Source organism: Nothoprocta perdicaria, unplaced genomic scaffold (genome assembly GCF_003342845.1).
Source record: "Nothoprocta perdicaria isolate Ctin4 unplaced genomic scaffold, notPer1 scaffold_63, whole genome shotgun sequence".
Classification (NCBI taxonomy): domain Eukaryota; kingdom Metazoa; phylum Chordata; class Aves; order Tinamiformes; family Tinamidae; genus Nothoprocta; species Nothoprocta perdicaria.
In genome coordinates, this window is record NW_020455899.1 from 3,855,432 (window position 1) to 3,874,702 (window position 19,271).

The window sequence follows — 19,271 nt, forward strand, 5'->3', positions numbered from 1 at the left end:
AATTTGCCGGAAAGTACTCCATCCACCTCCCCTGAACTATATGGTTCTTGGGAAAGAAGAGGGGGTTGAAACCAGTTTCAGGATCCACGTGATGTTTTCCTGTCCTGGTGGTCACTCCTTCAAGCGAGCAAAGGAAAATATTTACCTAAACACTGTAAAAGCATTTGTGTTTGAAGCCTGTGAGAATCCCTTCCTCCGCAGCAGGGAGCCGTGGCTACAGTCGCAACACAACAAGGGTAGGGGGTTGCAACAGGCGGCCGGTAGCGTCAGCCCCGGCATGCGTGAGGGCTGCAGCACGAAGGCTGCATTTGCTGTCTGCCCGCAGCAGTTCTCTGCTCAGGAAGCTCCCCGTCATGAGGGAAGGTTAAAGCAGATGAGGTCCTTGCTGTGCTGGGCTGCTGAGACCCAAATCTGCTGGTTTTGTCCCGAGGGCCCCTGTCCTTGGCACAGGTGATAGGGACACAAGGGGCATCCTGCATCCTGTCTTCTTACCCTGCTCTACCTCTGCTGCCTTTGGTCCTTGTGAATACCATTAATGCTTGCCCGGTGTGCCAGTGGCTTGCTCCCTGACCACTCGGGCCTTTCTCAGGCTTTTTCATCCTAATTTTGCATCCATGTCTTCTCTGGATCCACTTGGAAACTGTCCTTCTTAGGACAGTCTTTGCCATTAGTCTGGTCTCTGTTTTCCTGTACTCTTCTTTGCCAAAGGCAGCCTCACCTGCCCTTTCTGCACCACAGGATTACACAAGGACCTGTAAAGATACATGAGGAGACAAAACATCTGTGGCAGAAACCCACTGTTAACAGCACTTTCCCTTACCACTAACATCTTCGTCTGAATGCAGTTTCTTTGCTTTTTCTTTCTTTCTTTTTAATATTTAATTTTAATATTAATTGCCTAAATGAGATATGTAACCTCATGTGATACAAGAAAGAAAACAGATCCATTTCTATGCTGAATATTGAGATAGTGACGCTGAGACAGTGGGTGATCAATATTTTCTTGGCCTGGAATGCACCCTGCAACTGTTGGCACAAACGTGCAGCTGCTTTGGCCTGTTGCTCCTCCAGATTGCTGTAAGCTGTGAAGGTGAACAAACATACTGTGTTCAGTGTCTGCAACAGCTTCGAGCATTGCTCGGGGATCGTGATATTATTTAGCCAATGGGAATGGGTTCCAAAAATGTCATAACAGAAGATAGCAGGAAAACAGCAGAAAACAGAAAGGCTACAGCAATAGGACTGTATTGTAACACATTTTCATTTTCCCACTATGAGCTTTTGTCAGGTAGTGAAAGAATCATTTTTATCCTTGACTGTGTCCAAACCAAACCACAGTTGGTGGATGCCTTGCTATTTTAACTCCTCCTTTCATTTTTATTTAAAAAAGGGAAACAATCAGAAGATTGTCAATTTATTTTAACTTCAAAGTTTGGACTTGCATATGGCTGATAGATTTGTAATAAAAAGCCATTATTATGGTTTTGTAGTTCCTAATACTGCATGACTATAGATGTTGATTTCTTATATCATATTACATGTGATATCACAGTAGGCTTGATCTTTAGATCTAGGTTGCTTTAACAAATCAGACACAATCCCACTATATTATGTTGAAAACATTTCAAAGTCAGAGCTCAGTTCTAGAATTATTTTTGTTCAAAAGTAATTTAAACTTGCACAGAAGTGCAGGGGAAAAAAAATAACAGGCTTTCCTGAAGCTATCCCCAAAGTTTTGCTTCTGGCCAAAATGCAAAGCTGGAAAGCCTCAAGCCAAGAGAAGTGTATTTGAAGGAATTAAAGGTAATGGAAAGAGAGTGATGGTCACGCCAGTGGCATTCCACCACGTTCAGTTCGGGCTGTATGTAATTGGGAGCAGGACATCTTGTAGAGCAGCACCAGAGGTACAGATCAGACCTCCTGACGCCTGTGAGAGCAACGGTGGGGCAGAGCCAGCCATAATTCGTTTTTTTTTTTCAGAAATGGCTTGCCTTGAATATTCCCTTTTAATTTCCCTGGCCTGTAAGGGAGACTTCCAGGATGTGCCTGCAGAGTCCAAGTGACTGATGGCACGTTTGAATCTGTAGACAGAGAGGTACTCAGCAGTATGGGCTTCTGGTTGCCTGACAAGTGAGCATTTGTGCAGGGAGGGTTGCCTGGTGTTACTGTGCTCTGGAGCCTCCCTGCACTCCTAAAGGGAGTTACACAGGGCTTCCCAAGGATGGAGATTCTCTGGGCAGCCTGATCCAGTGTTCAACCATTTTCACATATTTAAAAAAAAAAAAAAAAAGTCCTTTTAAAGTGTCATTAAGTGGTTTAAGTGGCATTTCTTGTGTTTTAGTTCATGCTCACTGCCTATTTTCCCTTCAGGACGCACCACTGAGAGGAGTCTGGCTGCAGCTTCCTGACGGCGGAGAGTGTTTGCAGGCACGGGATTGCCCCAGTGTGTCCATGCCTGTGTTGTTGTGGGGAGCTCTGGAGTGGACCCGGGGCTTCACATGTAGCCTCACCCCTGGACTGGGCCCAGAGCTCCATGTGTCACCTCACCGGTGCTGGGCAGAGGGAAGGGGTCTCCTCACTCCATCTGCCGTCTGCGTTCCAGCCCTTGCATCCCAGGATGATACTGGCCTTCCTAGCTGCAAGGAAGCACTGCTGTTTCATGGTCAGCTTGATGTCTACCAGAATATCCAGCATCTTTTCTGCAAAGCTTCTCTTAATCCCATTGGTGTATTGGTGTATGGAGCTTTTACGCCCTCAGTGCAGGATTTCTTGTCAGCCCATTTCTCCATCCAGCTGTCTGGAGTATTAACCACCCGAGGTTCTGTATCATCTGTGGCTTTCTAAGGATGCACTAAGGACCTTCCAGGTTATTAATGAAGATGTTAAACAGCGTTTGACATGGGGCAGATGCCAGGGTTACACCACAAGTGACTGGTTTCTAGCTCAACTTCATGCTGTTATTCACAACCCTTTGAGCCACATGTCTGTCCATTTATTTAAGCAGTACTTTATCAGTTTGTCTATGATGTTATTGAAGACAGCTTTAAAGCCTTGATAAAGTCGAGATAAATCAAGATAAATAATATTCACTGCTCTCATTCATCTGCTCAGATAGTGATCTCGTCATAGAAGGCTATCAGGCTGGTTCACCTTGATCTCTTCACACATCCATGCTGACTACTCCCAGACATCTTGAGTTGAAATTAATTCCAGAATAATTTGTTCCATCATATTCAGCAGGACAGAGGTGAGAATAATCAGGCTATAGTTCCCCAGATTATCCTTTTTGAAGAAAGATGTGGTATTTTATTTCTCCTAGTCCTCAGGGACCTGTTTCCTTTAGCCTGACCTTTCAAAGGCAATCAAGAGTACCCTTGCAATGACATCAGCCAGCTCCCTCAGCTCTCATGACTGTATCTCATCAGATCCCAAGGGCTTACGCATGTCTAGTTTATTTCATTGTTCCCTAGCATGATCCTTCTCAACCAAAGTCAAGTTGTCTTTGCTTCAGACTATGCCAGTCACCACAGCCAGGTGAGATTCTTGAAGGCAAGTCCTACTAGCAAACAGCAAAGCAAAGAAGCCATTGAATGGTTCTGCCTTTTCCATGTCCATTGTCTCCAGGTCACCTGGCCTGTTCAGCCTTAGGCCCACATTTTTCCTAGTTTTCCTTTTGCAATCCCATTGAGGCCTTTCTTGTTTCCCTTGACATCCCTCCCCAAATTCACCTCAACATGAACTTCCCTTCTGCGTGGTCCTATTTTTTTTCCAGGGTAAATGTGGCTGGTTTGCTTCAGCTTATGTAGGTTTTCTGTTGAGCGAATCTAAAGAATGAGGGAGGAAGAAAAAGTGTTTTTCCATGCGTGAAGAAGCATATTTAGTGGCATGCAATTCTGATATTACTATGGTAGCCAAGGCCTCAGGTGAAGAGACAGTTCCTCAGAGCTGAGATTAAACTTCTCCAATCTCCCCTGCCTCTTCTAAAAGCTGAGAAACTCCAAACGTGCCAGCTCATGAATAAGAATTGTGGGGGGTCTAAGCTGCCTTAGATCCCTGTGGATGAAATGACTAATTTCACTGAAAGCCTCTGACTAATGTGAGAACTTCAGAAGTTGTTCTTCTTAATCTTGTAAACACCATCGAATTCCCTTTTGTCTCAAAGCACTTTTTCCTTTGCTGTTCCTGAAGAAAAGCATCATTCTGAGGCTTTAAAGCACACTGAATGTTGACAAACCATCATTAATGCTAAGAAAAGAAGGGTGATGATGGAAACGTCTTTAGTTACCATTTTTTCTAATTACTAAAGGAAATAATGAATGTGTTTATTTAGCATTACCCAGATTTATATAGATTAAAACTATCAGGGCCTGGCTGTTTTTCTCTCGGTCCCTTTTTTTTCTCTCCTTAAGACCTCACGGAAAGAGGGATTGTTATGAGCAGGCTGATTAACCAATGCTCAAATTAGCAATTCAGCAAGTTGTTAGACACTCGAAAAGCTCCAGATCTTACTTGTCTTCCTGCTGAATTCTTCCAGCAGCGAAGTCACCTGATTTCCCTTAATCAAAAATTAGCTTTCATGTGGTTGACATTTGATGCAGTAATGTGCAGGAAGAGGGTTTAGGTGTCATGGAAAAGTAGTTACTCTTATCTGAGTTAGAAGGATAGGTGTGTGGCTTATCTACTTAGCCCCTTGGACAATAAAGAGAGAATGAGCTACCACCTGCAGTCAGTCACTGCCTAGCATATTATGTGTCAGCTTCAGGTACCACGTACACCGGAGCTGCTGGCACGTGTGAGGTCCTTGCTCCTGCCCCTTGCCTCCTAAAAAGCAAAACAAAACTGTGGAAAATTCTCATCGCCACAGAGGGACTGCAGTTGTGCTGAATCTTGGCCCTGCATGGTGAACAAGGGGGTGTCATTCCTGCATTCACTTCTTATTTCTTATTCTTATTCACTTCTTATTTCATATTCTTGAAATAGAGCATTTTTTCTGGCATTTTTGGATGAGAAATTATGTTAGTTGAGCTAGATTCATGACTTCTGAGAAAGACAAGATGTTGGAAAGGGATTATCAACAGTGCTTGTAAAATTAAACATTCCACACTGAGCCCAGGGTCTTTCACTCAGACATGTGTACATGTTTTCACCTGTGAAGCAAAACAAGCAAACAAAAAGCTCCCATGAGAATTTTAAAAAGCTGCTTAGACAGAAGGATGTCACTTTGCTTTTGGAAATCAATGGGAATTCAGAGCCCGATGTGGAAGTGTGGACAGTACTGTCACTGCGTTTGGGATCAGAGATGTAGTTGTGCACAGGGAATGTAAACAGAGGTGCCACTAAAAATTAAAATCATTGGAGAAAACCAAATGTTGGCCAATCATGGACAACATTTGAGCAAGAGGGCGGGAAGATGACGATGACAAAACCCTAAATGAACCTCGTGGGGCCACCCTGCTGCTCCTGGGGCACAAAGGTCTCGCAGATTGCAGCATCATTTCAACCACTTTGGGTGGGAGGAAAGGCTCAGTCCCCGAAGGTGCCTCTGCCTCCGTAACCTGAGAGCGCCGGGAACAACCCGGCAGCTTTGAGGCTGTTTTCCTTAGCAGCTTCTTTGAGTGTGCAGAATGATAATGACAGGGTTTGCTACAACAACAGTCCCCAAGGGGGATAGATAGTGTTGTGTGGAGGCAGGAGCCTCATCCCAAGCCCCTGGGGCTGACGTGAGGGACACTCATCCTGATGTCTCTGACACGTGAAATGGAGAATGCCTTGCTGACGAGAGGCAGAAACCTCTGTTCCGACACATCAGTGGAACTGTTAAAATCTGCCAGGTGAGACAGCTGTGTGCTGTTTCTCATTTGGTGCCAACAGTCTGGGAAGGCAACAGCTTCTTTTCTGTGCCAGAGTTTCCCCATGACTACCTTTGTTGGGCCACAAGAACAGAAGAAAGTATCACTTCATCCTGAGGAACAGTGGAGTCTTAAGCCCTCAAATACCTTTTTTTTCTGGAAGAAAAGCACTAACGTGGTGCTTAGAACAGGTCTGACGGCAGAGGTGACATAGCACAGTGTTTCTTTCCATTACTTTATACTATAATGCTGGCTGTTACACAATCACTCATGAGGATCTCCTTGACTTCAACAGCAGAAAACACCAATTAAGTGCCAGCATGGATGGAGACATGGTCATAAGGCTGCCTCAACAGTAGCTGTTAACTCAGTTTTTACAAAATTATTATCCTGTGGGGTTGTAAACTTCTTTTTCATTATATGAACTTTGCTTACAGTACAAATTTGGGCTCATAATCAGTGGAAAAATTTCTTGCAGTTTGAATTTCTGTAGCTGTCAAGAGACTTGACTTTGCCTAAAGTTAAAAATGGGAATCTAGGGAACTAAATACACTCATTAGGAGGCCTAGTTTTTAACAAGATCTGGTAGGTGAAAGAGTGTCTGGGTATCTTTCACTAAGAAAAATAGCTGTATTTGGGCCATGCAAATTGTAACTTTATACGGTTATTGTCTGCACTATTATGTAAGTTTTTCCATGTTGTGATAGAAAGACCTTCCTCGAAAACTTGCTGTGCTTGCTGTTTGGTATCTCTGCTTCAAATATGGTTTGCTAAGCTTTGTCCTTAAGCCCTGGTTGGGCTCTGCACACTTAGCCCTCTGTGTGAGCTGAGACAGGTCATTTTGTGATATATGTAAAATTGTCTTTGCCTAAGATGTCCTTGTGCCAAAAGGTTAATGCCAGTGAAGATCTGAAGATGAAGAGCAGCATCCTATTATTTCCACCAGCTTGCTTCAGTTTCACCCTTTCTGGGTGTGTACAGGGAATCAAAGCCCACGGAGCTGGATGAAGAAAATTCCCCTGCAGGTTCCCTGTCTGTGGGGGCACTTTGTTGTTATGAGGGTTTTGCCTCTCCAGGAGCAGGGGTCCTTACTGAGCCTTCCTGCTCCATTGCTGTGTCCTAAAACCTCATCGTCAGGGAGTAACTTCTAATTTTGTCAGGTACTTGATGTCAACTAGAGTCAGTTTGTCTGTCTCTTAAGCAGAATTACCAACTTGACAGAAATATCTGTAGCAGAAGGATATTAGTTTTACAGTTTGGTTTCCATCCAATGGAAGTGCTTTTAGACAGCACACCGAGGTAGTTTGGGAGCCTTTTCCATGGATTTATTGCTGCTGGACTGCTGTTGGATGATACCTCTTTACTGAAAGGGTAGGAGTAGAACCGTGGGATGGGAGGTGCATAGAGGAGGATGAACAAGCTGCGTCCTTTGGGTGCCACAGCTGTGTGCTGCTCTTTTCCTGAAGCTTCTCTTTCCTGTTCATCTGTGGGATGTGAGTCAGCAGCCTCACAGCTTGCTTCTTTTACAGGCCAAAACCTTTAATCCAGTCACTGATGTGTTCTGTTCACCTTTTTGGGACATTTTATATGAATTTATCTACTTAATTCTTGGAAGCCTTCTAGAAAGAATGATCACTGGTGATCCTCCCTACAAACATTTCCAGGGAGCTTCTAGAACAATCCTAAAACCTTAACCGTAAACAAAGTCTAAAATACTCTTCAAGGGATCTTCTTTAGTGAGCCACAGAGTCTCTGGCATGGAGAGAGCACATTTGAGCACATCTAGTCCCGTCGGGGGGAATCAACATCCTGCCTTGGGATGTCCGCAGCGGCTTGAACCACTTGCACCACTTTGTGGTCGCTGTTGCCATCACGTGCTGCAGCCATTCCCACCGCTTCTTGGACAAAAACAGCCTGGCTCAGGTTTCCTAGCAAACATTTTTATTTCTTTACATGCATGTCCTGCGATCTGGTTGTCTTGGGGTATTTGTAAATAGTGATTTCCTGGCTTGTATGTGGGGCACAAGGGAAGTATGGTCTTCCTACTAAGGAAAAAAACAGCAGACACACAGAAATGTATTGGCTCTGAGGCTTTCTTTTTACATACTCTTAAGAGAAAGGGGTCAAGGAAATCTGTGTAACAGCTTGAAATTGTGTATTTTACTGAAATTCAGAGAGCAACATGGCTTTCTTTAGTTTTACAGTCTGTCTTTATATGAAAGTAGAATTTCTGGAACAGAGACAGAAAGCACTAGTGCTGTGTAGTGTTTCCATGCTCATTTGGCTAGATTCACATAATTTGAGGCCTCGTGATGGCTCAAATCTGGGTTCAAAAGTCTCTGCAAAAAGCCGTTCTTAGCATAATTATCCAGATGCAAACACATCTGTGAGCACTGGCAATGAAATCAACAAGCAGGAGAAGCAGAACTCATGGCAGTTTTTGCAGCAGCGATAGCCTGTGCTCTGCAAAACGAGGTGCTGCCCCCAAGGAGGTCTGGAGCGAACGTCTCTGCACAGGGACCCGTGTCCAAGCTCACAGTAGCCAGGAGGAGTTGTTATGCCTATGGCATGGCTGCTTCATCTTAAACCTTGAAAAGTGAACCTCTTCCTCATGCTTTTTTTATTTTTTTTTACAGGTTTTAGTGAGCGAGTAGCCAGGTCTCTCACTCAACACCAAGTCCTTTTGATGTCAGGGCCCATAGTGGATTTGTTCCCAGAAAATTTGGGAACCTGTGCTGTAACTCCCCCCCTTTCTGTCTTTTTTTCTTTTTTTCTCTTAATTTTACACTTACGTTAAGCCTTTAAGGCCTCTAGGGCTCATACCAGGTTTTTCTAACTGAATGTGTGCCATGTCTGCCTTCAGGAGAGTAAAACACATCTTATAATCCATTTATGAGTCTGGCCTAAGCTGTTGCTACCGATCATCTCTTGTGAAAAATCTAATAACACATGCCCATATGTATTTGTACACACATATATTTTACATATATGTCCATTCATCCTGGTTTCTTTGAGGCAAGGACATTATGACACCTTTTTGTTTCTGGTGCGTGCACATAAAAAATGAGCAGAAGCTCCATGCAAAGGCATGTGTGAATGACAGTGATGTTATTCTTATCGCTCCATCAGATTAAAACAGAAGATTAAGGTCCCAATGTAATGGGATTCATGCATGTGCTAACCTGAGTATCAGTCTAAATGATAACCCCGAGCAAGGAAAACTGAAGTTCAAGCAGGGAACAGCTGTGACTGGTTTTTCAGTAGCTCACCAGTGAAACCTGTGAGACCTTAAGCTTTTAAATTGCCACAAGGAAGGCTATTTTAAGGCTGTATATTGCTTATTCTTACAGATTGGCTATCTTTATGCTTTCTATCCGTATTCCTGAAGGACTTGGTTTTGGGAAATAAAAAGTGTGGAGCTCCTTGGCACTATTTTTCATTGCTGTGGATGGGATTCAGCTCATCTGCTGCTGCCTGTACGAGACAGGTATCTAGTATGAACTTGCTGTATGCACTATCTATATCATTATCGAGAGAGAGGTGCTTCCCTAAGCTCCTGAAGTGCGTTTCCCACCTCAAGCTCTCTTAGCAGAGGATGATTCACTCTTTGGAAGTGCCAGCTCCCAAGGAGTCTGGTGGTGCTCGATGCCTGTTAGGTGAATGAGTCTTCTCTCTTTTTGCTCCCCTGTGCTTTACAGCTGAGTGAGGCAGCTAGATCTGGTGCCTTATTTAGCTGGAACTGACCTTTCAGCTTAATAGGTTAAAAGGCTTAATTACAGTATTAGGTTAGATGCAAATAATGGCCGCAACTTTCCAAAGACAAACACCACGCTGAGGAGGAGGAGGAGAAAGATACAGCAATTATGTAATTAAATATGGTACCTTTGTGGTGTGCACTGCTTTGTCTGGTTATAGGGCATTTTCCGTGCTAGAGGTGTTTGGGTTTTAAGGCAAACTGAAACTTCCAAAACTTCATCTGTCTGTGCTCAAAGATACCATCCAAAGATCTTGCCCATCACTCATAAGACCTTTGCTATTGTGGCCTGAGAGCTTGTGAGCTGTTACTTCAAATCGTCAAACCCATTTTGGTCTTAAAAGTACCTTGGTTTTAATCTTTTGATGGTTAATATGGCCGTTGCTGGACCTCCCCTTCTTTTCTTCTTGCTTTCCCTGTTCATAAGGGTCATTCTGGTGGGTTTATTTCCATATATTTATGCAGAATATTAGCAGCAGCAAGTTTTCTGGAATTGTTTACCAATTTCAGTACTGTCTACATATGCAGGGGGAAAAGAGCCCTCTATTAAATCATTTGCTCACAACTAGTTTTAATGCGAGGTAGGCTGTGAAATGAATCATTTTTTTTCCAGAAAACTAAACTTACAAGGGCCTGCGGCAAGCCTGTGTCCTACTGCTTTTCAGTAGACTTGTGTAATGAGGTGTTGGAGTAATTGTCAGAGGCAGTTAGCTTGTAGGGCATAAAGTCCTTTAGAATTCTTACACCCTTTTGAATAATCATTTATTAATTATGATGCCAAATTACAGGCTGATCAAGCTTCACATCTGTCTGAAAATGGAATGGAGCCATAAATCACAAAACTGGCCAGGCCTGGCTAAGCACTTCCCAAACTCCACTTGCTGTAAATGAAGCGTAATTTCTGTCCCTCATGGCTTACGCTGAGAGAATGAAAAGGGCCAATTTAAGTCATCGGTGTTGAGCACTGCTTTTTCCTTGCTGCAGTTGGATGATTCTTAATCACTTAAGGATTGCTGATGATGTTGACTGGCATGCTGATTAGTGCCTCTGTGGTGCCAGAGGATCTTAAACTGATGCAGATATCATGCCCGGATTCTGGCCTGACTTGCACCATCACTGTTTGTGGACAAGTGCTACTCCTGGGCACATCTCTGATGGTGACTGCATCCCTTAGGCACCCCAAAAGAGCAATAGTGGCTTGGGAATGCATCAACAATCCACGGGAGCGGGGTGAAGGACACTAATTCCGATCACATCTACATTTAAGAAAGGCACAACGTGATAACTAAAACAGCCTGGGAGAAATACAGCTGCCACTCGCTAGGGATACGGTGCAACCTGTGATGAGGAAGGATGTGGTTGCTCTGCTCTTTCTCTCTCCTTTTGCTCCTTGGGTTCTGATTTCATTTTTCTCTTAACTGCAGGTCACTTCATGGGCAACAACACAGTGATTGATGTTTTGAGGAGAGAAGGGTACGAGGTAGAGCACACTCCAGCTGGACAAGCCATCAACAAGTAATGCATGCTTTTGCGGTAGCTGAGCAGACAGTGGGAGGCTGGGTTTGTAAAAGACGTGAAGAAATAGGGGCAGTTTGAGATACACCTAACAGGGCACTGGATTCCCTCTCTCCTAGCCAGGAGTTGGCTTTGCTCTTCCATTAGTGGATATTATTTGTTTTGGGGGGATCAGTTAAAATTATTTAACAGTCATAGAGTGCCCTTAAGCTCTGTCCTTCACCAGCCCTGCTGAATTTGTTCCTTTCTGATTGCTTTCTATTAGCCTGTAATCTGTCTGTTCAGAGCCCATCCAGCAGAATCGTGGAGCATTCCTACAGACCCTGCTTTCCTCTACATTTCTAAGTCGTTAAAAAATCCATTCTGGTTCATTTTGCAGTGGTCCTTCAAGATATTCCCTTAGTGTTTCTGTCTCACTGGATGCACTTATCTGTATTTGGAATATCTGTGGGATATTCCAAATTTTCTCACCTTTTGCACCCTACCTAGAATTGCATCTCCTATTGAATCCCAAATTGCTGGACTTCTTGTGACCAGTTTAGGCTGCATTTCTTGTCTCCTCCGTTGCCAGGCTCTTGTCAGTCGTATGTTCTTGCGTCTCTCAGATACCCTCATTCTTCCCGCAGGGAAGACCATAGAGGGGAGAAAAGAAGATATTTCACCTCAGTTACTGTAATGATTCCCTTTTATCCTCTGTACTGAGCATGCTGTCCTAACTGCTTACATTTCTGTTTGTCACCTCCTAGGATATAACCACACTTTCAGACAGAAAGGCATGAGTTTTTATTCTACACAAGTTGTGGTAGGGGCACAAGGCAGGCCCTTGGTCTCTTCCGTGGGCTCCCTACAAGTGCAATATAAAATAATATAATATTTTTCTCCTACTATGATTGCACCAGAGGCACCAGTGGTCTCCTTGCACCATTTTTGTTGCCTTTTTCACAGTAAGAGGTTCAAATCCTCCCAGGCTAGGCTTTTGCCATTATTTCTAACATTGACTTAAATCACCAAGTCTGTACATAGAATCATACAATCACAGAATGCTTAAGCTTGGAACCGTGTCTAGCTGAGACTCATCCCCAAGCATACAACCCCTAACCCAATGGGCAGGTAGTCTGATATAGAAGAAACCCTCCATGCTTATGCACAGGACTTACTGAGCCATGTAGCCTTGGAGTCACACCAGACAGCCCAGCGTGACAGAGTGCAAGGGAATATATAGTATAAATTATATATAGTACCACATACTGAATCAAATTCCTAGTGCCTTATTTGAGGCTTTTAAATGTTCCTGACTTTAGGATTTTTATGTATATTTATGTGTGTGTGTATATATATATGTGTGTATATATATGTGTATATATATATATGTGTGTGTATATATATACACACACACAAATATTCTTCACATAATCACAGCTGTAATTAAGGCACTTCCTGGCTCTTTCCATCCTGGCTGCTGTGCTGAAGGAGAGAGCATCACTCTTGGAGGAGGAGGAAGCAGTTTTGCATCTTTATGGCTTCTCTTGCAGATGCTCGAAGGGTCTCCGCATGAAGTGTTAGAGAGGAACTTATTTTTGAGTCTTTACTAGCATTAAAAAGTGCTCTAGGCTTTCATGTATCAGAACAAGGGCTGGAGGTGCTGCTTTGGGTCTGGCCTAACTGTGCACACAGAGAGGCCGAGCTCTGCTATGGGATTGCTGTGTGCTTGGTAACAGGGCATCCCTAACCTAGCGGCAATGTGGGAATTTCACTAGTGAGGGAAAGATAATGAGAAAGGAAATCAAGGACATGGAAACTATAACCCAAGTTTTCCATCTCCTCCCTCATGTCCCAGTCCAAAACCTCCCCTTTTCGCTCTTAGATCCATTGTGGAGTCTCTGCAGCCTGAAAACTGCAGCCGTGCTGATCCAGGATCTCCTTCTGGGAAAAATTTGTGTGACTTCAGAACAGAAGGCAAATGCACTCCACAGTTCTGGGAATGTTTTGCACTGATGGAAGCAATGCTTTTTGCACATTATCTGTGTTCTTTTTTTAAAAAAAAACTCCCTCAGTTTCAACCCAAAACAGTCTACAACTACAGAAAACTGGTGTCTGTAAAGTAACCTATGGATGACCTGGGTATTTTAACTGTGCTTGGTATCCTGAATGAAATATTTTTAAAAATCATCTTGTGTCAAATACAGAGGGCAAATTTATTCAAGAGTATTATAGACAAGTGGAGAAGGGGAATCACATCATTTCAGACAATGAGGAGGAGAGAAATTTGGGTTGGGGAAGCCAAGACTGGATAGGAGAAAGGGGACTGCGTCCTCTGTGTTGCATGTGCATGGGGAGATGCTGCTTGCTCAAAGGATGATGAGACGAAGCTTGAGGAATCAAAGGGGGCCGATTGCTCCCTCAGTGCAGCCAGGCCATCGTGGTGACGTGACTGAATCCCCTGGGCTTTTCAGACCTGCCCTGCGAGGGAGACAGCCTCACCGTGTCTCACTGCGGTACCTCTCTTGCTGTAGCCACCTTGAACTGCCAGATTACGTTGCCAGACTAAATCAGATGTCTCTAAACGCAGGATCTGTGCAGTTGGGAAGCTGGCTCCTGTACTGCCTCCTCACTTGCTGTTAATTAGTGAAATTAATTTGTGCATTGTGGGAGAGCCTCAGCCTCCCCTCACATGGACCTACACATTTTCCTGACATAACTTTCTTTAAAGCCACCATTTTGTGCTCTGATGTGTGTCTGAATGGCAGGACAGAGTTATGTCCTTCTACAAATGGGTGCCAAGACAATAAATGCTCACACGAAGAGTTAGTACCATACCAGTATGTTGAGCTCTGTTCTGTCACATTTCAGGCTTGTCCCCTTATCTGGTATTTTATAAAGGCTACGCGTGTGGTACTCTGCACCACCTGGCTTCTTCAGAAGGAAAATAAGAGGATGGCAAAATTAGACACTGCCACAACTAGTCTGCTACTGGTAGCCTGCAGACTAGATGGCCCAAAGGTATATTGACCCAAAATGGTATATTGAGCCATATGTATGACCCACTTCCTTCAAGGATGGCCATTTGCAAGATGCATGTCTGAAAACATGACCTACAGTCTGTGGACCAGGTCATGACATGCTTCTCTTTCAGTGGGAGCTGTTGAATCAGAGTGGTCATCAACTGGTGTGTCTTAATCTCCCGCGCTAGAAATCAATTGGCTTTGGGCAGGAATTGCTGGAAGGAATGAGCTGAGCTGAGCTCTTCAGGAGGCCATTTCTCTGACTTCCACAGTGATTTCTTTCTAGCTTATTCTTTCTAGAATATGCAGTGTTTTTCCCAAGTTTTCTTCTACCTTTCAGCAGCCAGTGTTCTTTGGACAGTTTCAGATTAGCTCTTTTCGAAAGCTTTTTTCTCCATTTTGACTAGACTATTGAATTTTGAGGAGAGGAGGTAGGAATGCAAGGCAGAGGAGTAACAGTGCAGCAAACATGCCAAGCAGCACACATTTCATACGTGTTATATATTGCTTGCTTTTATGTTTATGTCTATATATATATTTTTTTGGTTTGTTGTGTTGATGTATGTTTGATGCAAGACACCAAGACACCAAACGCTGTCTGTGTTCCTTCCTTCCTCCAGTGGAAAACCCCCCAAAACCTTACTCGCCTTCTCATCATCTTCGCCAGCACACGGCACCTACGTCGTGTCCCAGGAGGTCCCGCTGCCCTTGCACCCGCGCAAGGAGGAGGAAGAGCTCCTGCCTCACCTGCTGCTCCCCGACACCACTGACCTGCTGGAGAAGGTGGACAGAAAATACAGGAAGAAGAAGAAGAAGCAGCAGAAGAAGCAAAGACTGCGACAGTTTAATGACCTCTGGGTCCGCATTGAAGAAAGGTATCCGAAGGCTGGGGAGGGAGCAGGGCTGGTCACGCTGACTGGGACTTGAACTTAGGCTGATTAATCCTAAGAGTCCCACAGAGTATGTGGGATTTGGCCCTACCTTCTCTCTGGTCCCTGCCTAGTTCTTGCTGAAATTGACATGAGCCTAGTGCCAACGGTGGCCTAGTTTCTTCCAGAACAGTTATGTTTGTGGAGAATTAGGTATAATGCAAGTGGGAAGTATGAAACCATTTTCCACAATTCAAGCGTCACTGAACTAAAGGATCAAATTACACAAAAACTAGATAAAGGATTCACTGATTACATCCAATTCTGTATTTTACACCGTCATTTCATTTCGGTTAATGTAATTGATACCAATTGCTTGTGAATCGGTTGTTGGAGCTTCTGTTGACAGTCTCTGGCTGAAATGCTACAAGCTGCTTTGGGAATCGCTGTAATCTTAACCTCCTGCCACAGCTGCACAGAGACATGCTTGGTTTTTCCCATGCAGTCATGCTCGCGGAGCTCGGGGTAGCATTACATATACATGCACTTGCAGCACCAGTGCCTGCGATCAACACAGGGAAGATGGGAGGAAGTGCTTCTGGAAGCACTTTTGGGAAACATACTTGAGCACAAATACTGCTAGACCATACTGAAGTAAAAGCAAAGCAGAAAAATTCTGCTAGTGGTGACAGCTTAGTCAGCCAGGAGCAGCGAGCTCGATAACAAACTCCTTTTCTTCCTTCCTTTGTAATGTTTTGTTTCTTTCTTTGCCAATGCAAACCATCCTTTTCTAGATTGATAGATCACTAATACATTGATCCTGGGTCAGAAATAAGCTTTAGGGGCGAGTCGTTAATATCAAAGACCATAAATTACTCGAGGTGGGTGTGCTGCACGACCAGCATGGGGAAGGACAGGTATCAGTGCTGGATACAGGGACTGCTGTGCCCTTTCCAGAGCGGGAACGCTACGAGTGCCCGAGTGCTTGGCTCCATCTGGGATGAGCCGTTTGCAAAGCAGGAGGATCGGTTCTGTGTATCTGTAGGAGTGTCCCTGGTGTGCCTGCAGTCCTGGCTGCAGCAGCACCGGGCTGTGCTCACAGCCCCATCTCGTGGCGTGCGCCACGCAGCCCTGCGGAGATGCTGCCCTCACCGGAGGACGGGCCACCAGAGCCTCCTCTCCAGGTTCACATGCCTCCTTCTGGGGCCCGTGTGTTGGTGACGCTGCCAGGGTTGCTTGGCTTGGGCCTGGGACACACATAACTTTATTCCTGTAAGTCCATACATGGAAGGTCCAGTTCAGGTGACTTAATACAGCCTCATGGTGGGCTGTGCTGCCTGTAGGTGTCAGCTGTAACACGCTGCTGTGCAGCCAGCTGGCTTTCCTCCAGTCAATGTACAACCCTCCCACGGGTGTTTTGGAATATGGAATAGCTCGTGTTTTTAAAAAGGATACTAATTGACTTCAAATTCCCAACGCACTTTTGCTCCATGCAGTTGGCAGAGTGAAGCAAGAACAGTGTGTAGCAGCTGGGGTGTGGGTGCAGAGAAATGACTCTGCTTTCTATTTTGCAGGGGGGATTGCTTTTAATTTTGCTGCAGTGTGTCCTCACAGGGAAGAAGTTCCTCCTCACATGGGGATGGAGCTGTCTGGGTTTCAACTTGTACCCACTGCCCCTTGTCCTGTCACTGGCCACCACGGAGAAGAGCTTGGCCCCTTCCTCCCTGCATTCCATCCTCAAATATTTACACATACTGATCAGATCCCCTCTCAACCTTCTCTTCTCCGGGCCACGAGGGCCCTGCTGCCTCATGGCTCACTAGCTTTGCATGGTGCTGACCGCTCTGCTCTCTGTTTGCCCCGCAGCACTACGGACCCTCCTCCCCGTATCCGCATCATCAACGGCTACGTCGCGCTGGAAGCGCAGCCCCGGGCCCACGGACGCTTCGGCCGCGCTGGCGCGGGCGCCAGCAGCGCGCGCCGCCCCGGCGCCTCTCCGCTCCTCTCCCTGCTGCCTTGGGCGCTGCACGTGTGGAGGCTGCTCTGAGAGGAGGCTCCCCGGGAGCCCGGCCGCGGGGCTCCCGGCCTGGAGAGCCAGCAAGAAACTGAATGCGGAAAGAAAACAGAAAGAGAAGGCTCTCTGAGTGGGACGCCTCTTCTTTGGGGTGTTCTTCAGCTGCCTCCTTTTCCTGAGTCTGGATCATTAGCACTAATAACTGGTTTGGCCTGCCCAATACAGGAGAAGATATTTCTAATGGAAGTGTTATTTATCCTTCTCTTGCAGAAGAATGATTTCATGTTATCCCATAATGCTTTTGGGAAATTTATAATGTTGCTATAACATAGCTGTTGTTTAGCTGTATGAGCCCAACTAAATTACATATATATATTTTTTTTTTTTTGCCTTCAGTGCCTTGTGTGAAGATTTACACACCACTAACTTGTCTATTAGAGCATAATTATTTTGGTCAGAGGAGCACAGCTGGGAGAAGGGTTGGTATTTTGTCTCTGCTAATAATGCTTCTACCTTTTGCCTTTTAGGGTTTCAGGCGATATATTAAGGTTCACAACAACACCTACCACAGTTGGAATAAAGCAGTACAGACCTGTGGTCAAAATGTTTCTGCTATCTGTTTAATGATGTAAAATGGGTAGACCTGAACCACCAACGGCAGGACAAATCACTGCACAGATACATAGCTCAGAAAAATAATTGTCTGGGAAATTTCACAAATGTAATGTTCACTTTTATAGATTTGCTTCCCAAACAGGTAAATCTGAAGAGGTGATCTGAGAATCCCAGGTGCATTCTACATTCCCTCTTAATATGGCAGAAAACATACCTTGTATTCTATAGTGGGATTCAATTTGGGGTTTGTGTCACTTTCAGGAAAACCAGCTCTCTTCTCTTTTGCACAACTGGGCTGCACTGCAGCAAACCCTTGCAAGCCTTCTGATGCTCTCAACGGAGACTTCTCTTCTCAGACTCCCCAGACAGATTGTTCAAATCCTGCAAATCCTCAAATCCTGCACCGTGTGCTCATATTATTCACTCACCGTGAATAGCCATGGTCGCCTGTTCAACCTAGGGCGCTTGGCAGTGGTGATGCACGGATTTCTGTGTCTGTACCAGACATCCTCTTCCTGCCATCATCACGCTGACTCATTTTCCCAGCGCCGTATCCCTGCCTGTTCCTCGGAGGGCTCCCACCGCATGGAAATGGCTTGCAAGGTTACCTGCTTCCCTGCGGGGCCGCCCGGAGCCCAGGCTCTGCAAACAGAGCAGCCCTGTGCCCCAGCAAGATGACAAGGGATACGGTTCCCTCCCTACACGTGGCAAATGTTTATTTACCAGTGCATGTGAGGGGGCAAAAAGGAGAGCTCCCACCAACACACAGTCTGAGTGTGCTCTGCTCTCTGCTAGCCCATGCACTGGCACTGCTGCCCCTTACCTTGCCATATAGAAATGCAGCATGACGTGTGGCACATCCAGCAGCACTGGAAGAAGGTGCTGAGGAAGAAGAAATATTTCTTTAAAACCTGCTTTTCTGACCCATCTACTCTGAGCACGGATGCACTGTTTTGAGTTGCCTTTCTAGAGTCCTAGCTCCCCTTTTCTATCTCCACTGTAAGGTATTTAAGTCTAATGCAAATACGCTTAAGCTGTTACGTATGCTGCAGATAATCACTCAGGAATGCTGGGGCCAGGATCAGCAACAGGGATAACTGCCTGTGTGTGTCAGCGCTCCGTGCACTTTGCTGTTCCCCTCCCTGCTTACCTTGCTCGTATAAAGAGCCAAGTCTCTGCCAAGTGATCTGCCTGGGATGAACGGCACTGTTGCTGTGGGTTTATTGTGGCCAAAATCTGTTTTCTCCTGGGAAGTGGGTATTTACAAAGTCACCAGCAGATACCAAAAACCCACTCACTTCCAAGTGTTCAGTACCATAAATCACTCAGGATTTCACGGCTATCTTGTGGAATATAGGGGACTTTATTCTGGCTCCTAGGCAAATCACTGATGTTCAACAATATATTATGATTTCTTGTGAATATTTGTTGCTTAGACAGGCTTGGATTGTGAAGTACTGTGTTGTGACAGGCATGCTTTTAAATGGTTATAAAGCTTCACATATATGTACATATCTAGGGAAAAAAAAAAAAAAAAAAAAAAAAAACCCAGCAGGCAAATACCTCTTTGGGAAAAGCACTTGCCCATAAATTCCTGTGTTTCTTGGGCTGGTCAGAGTTTGCACTTGGTCTCCACTCACCGATGGAATGGAC

At 45.0% G+C, this 19,271-nt stretch overlaps 1 protein-coding gene across 1 annotated transcript in view; it reads left to right on the forward strand.

Moving 5' to 3' along the window:
• LOC112956428 (metalloprotease TIKI1-like) overlaps nucleotides 1-17,550 on the forward strand; it is a 65,885-nt gene extending 48,335 nt beyond the window's left edge. The window contains exons 5-8 of the mRNA XM_026049950.1: nucleotides 11,028-11,118; nucleotides 14,741-14,995; nucleotides 16,856-16,947; nucleotides 17,531-17,550. Coding sequence (XP_025905735.1) covers nucleotides 11,028-11,118; nucleotides 14,741-14,995; nucleotides 16,856-16,947; nucleotides 17,531-17,550 — 458 coding nt within the window. The remainder of the gene's footprint in view (nucleotides 1-11,027; nucleotides 11,119-14,740; nucleotides 14,996-16,855; nucleotides 16,948-17,530) is intronic.
• Nucleotides 17,551-19,271: the final 1,721 nt, after the last annotated feature.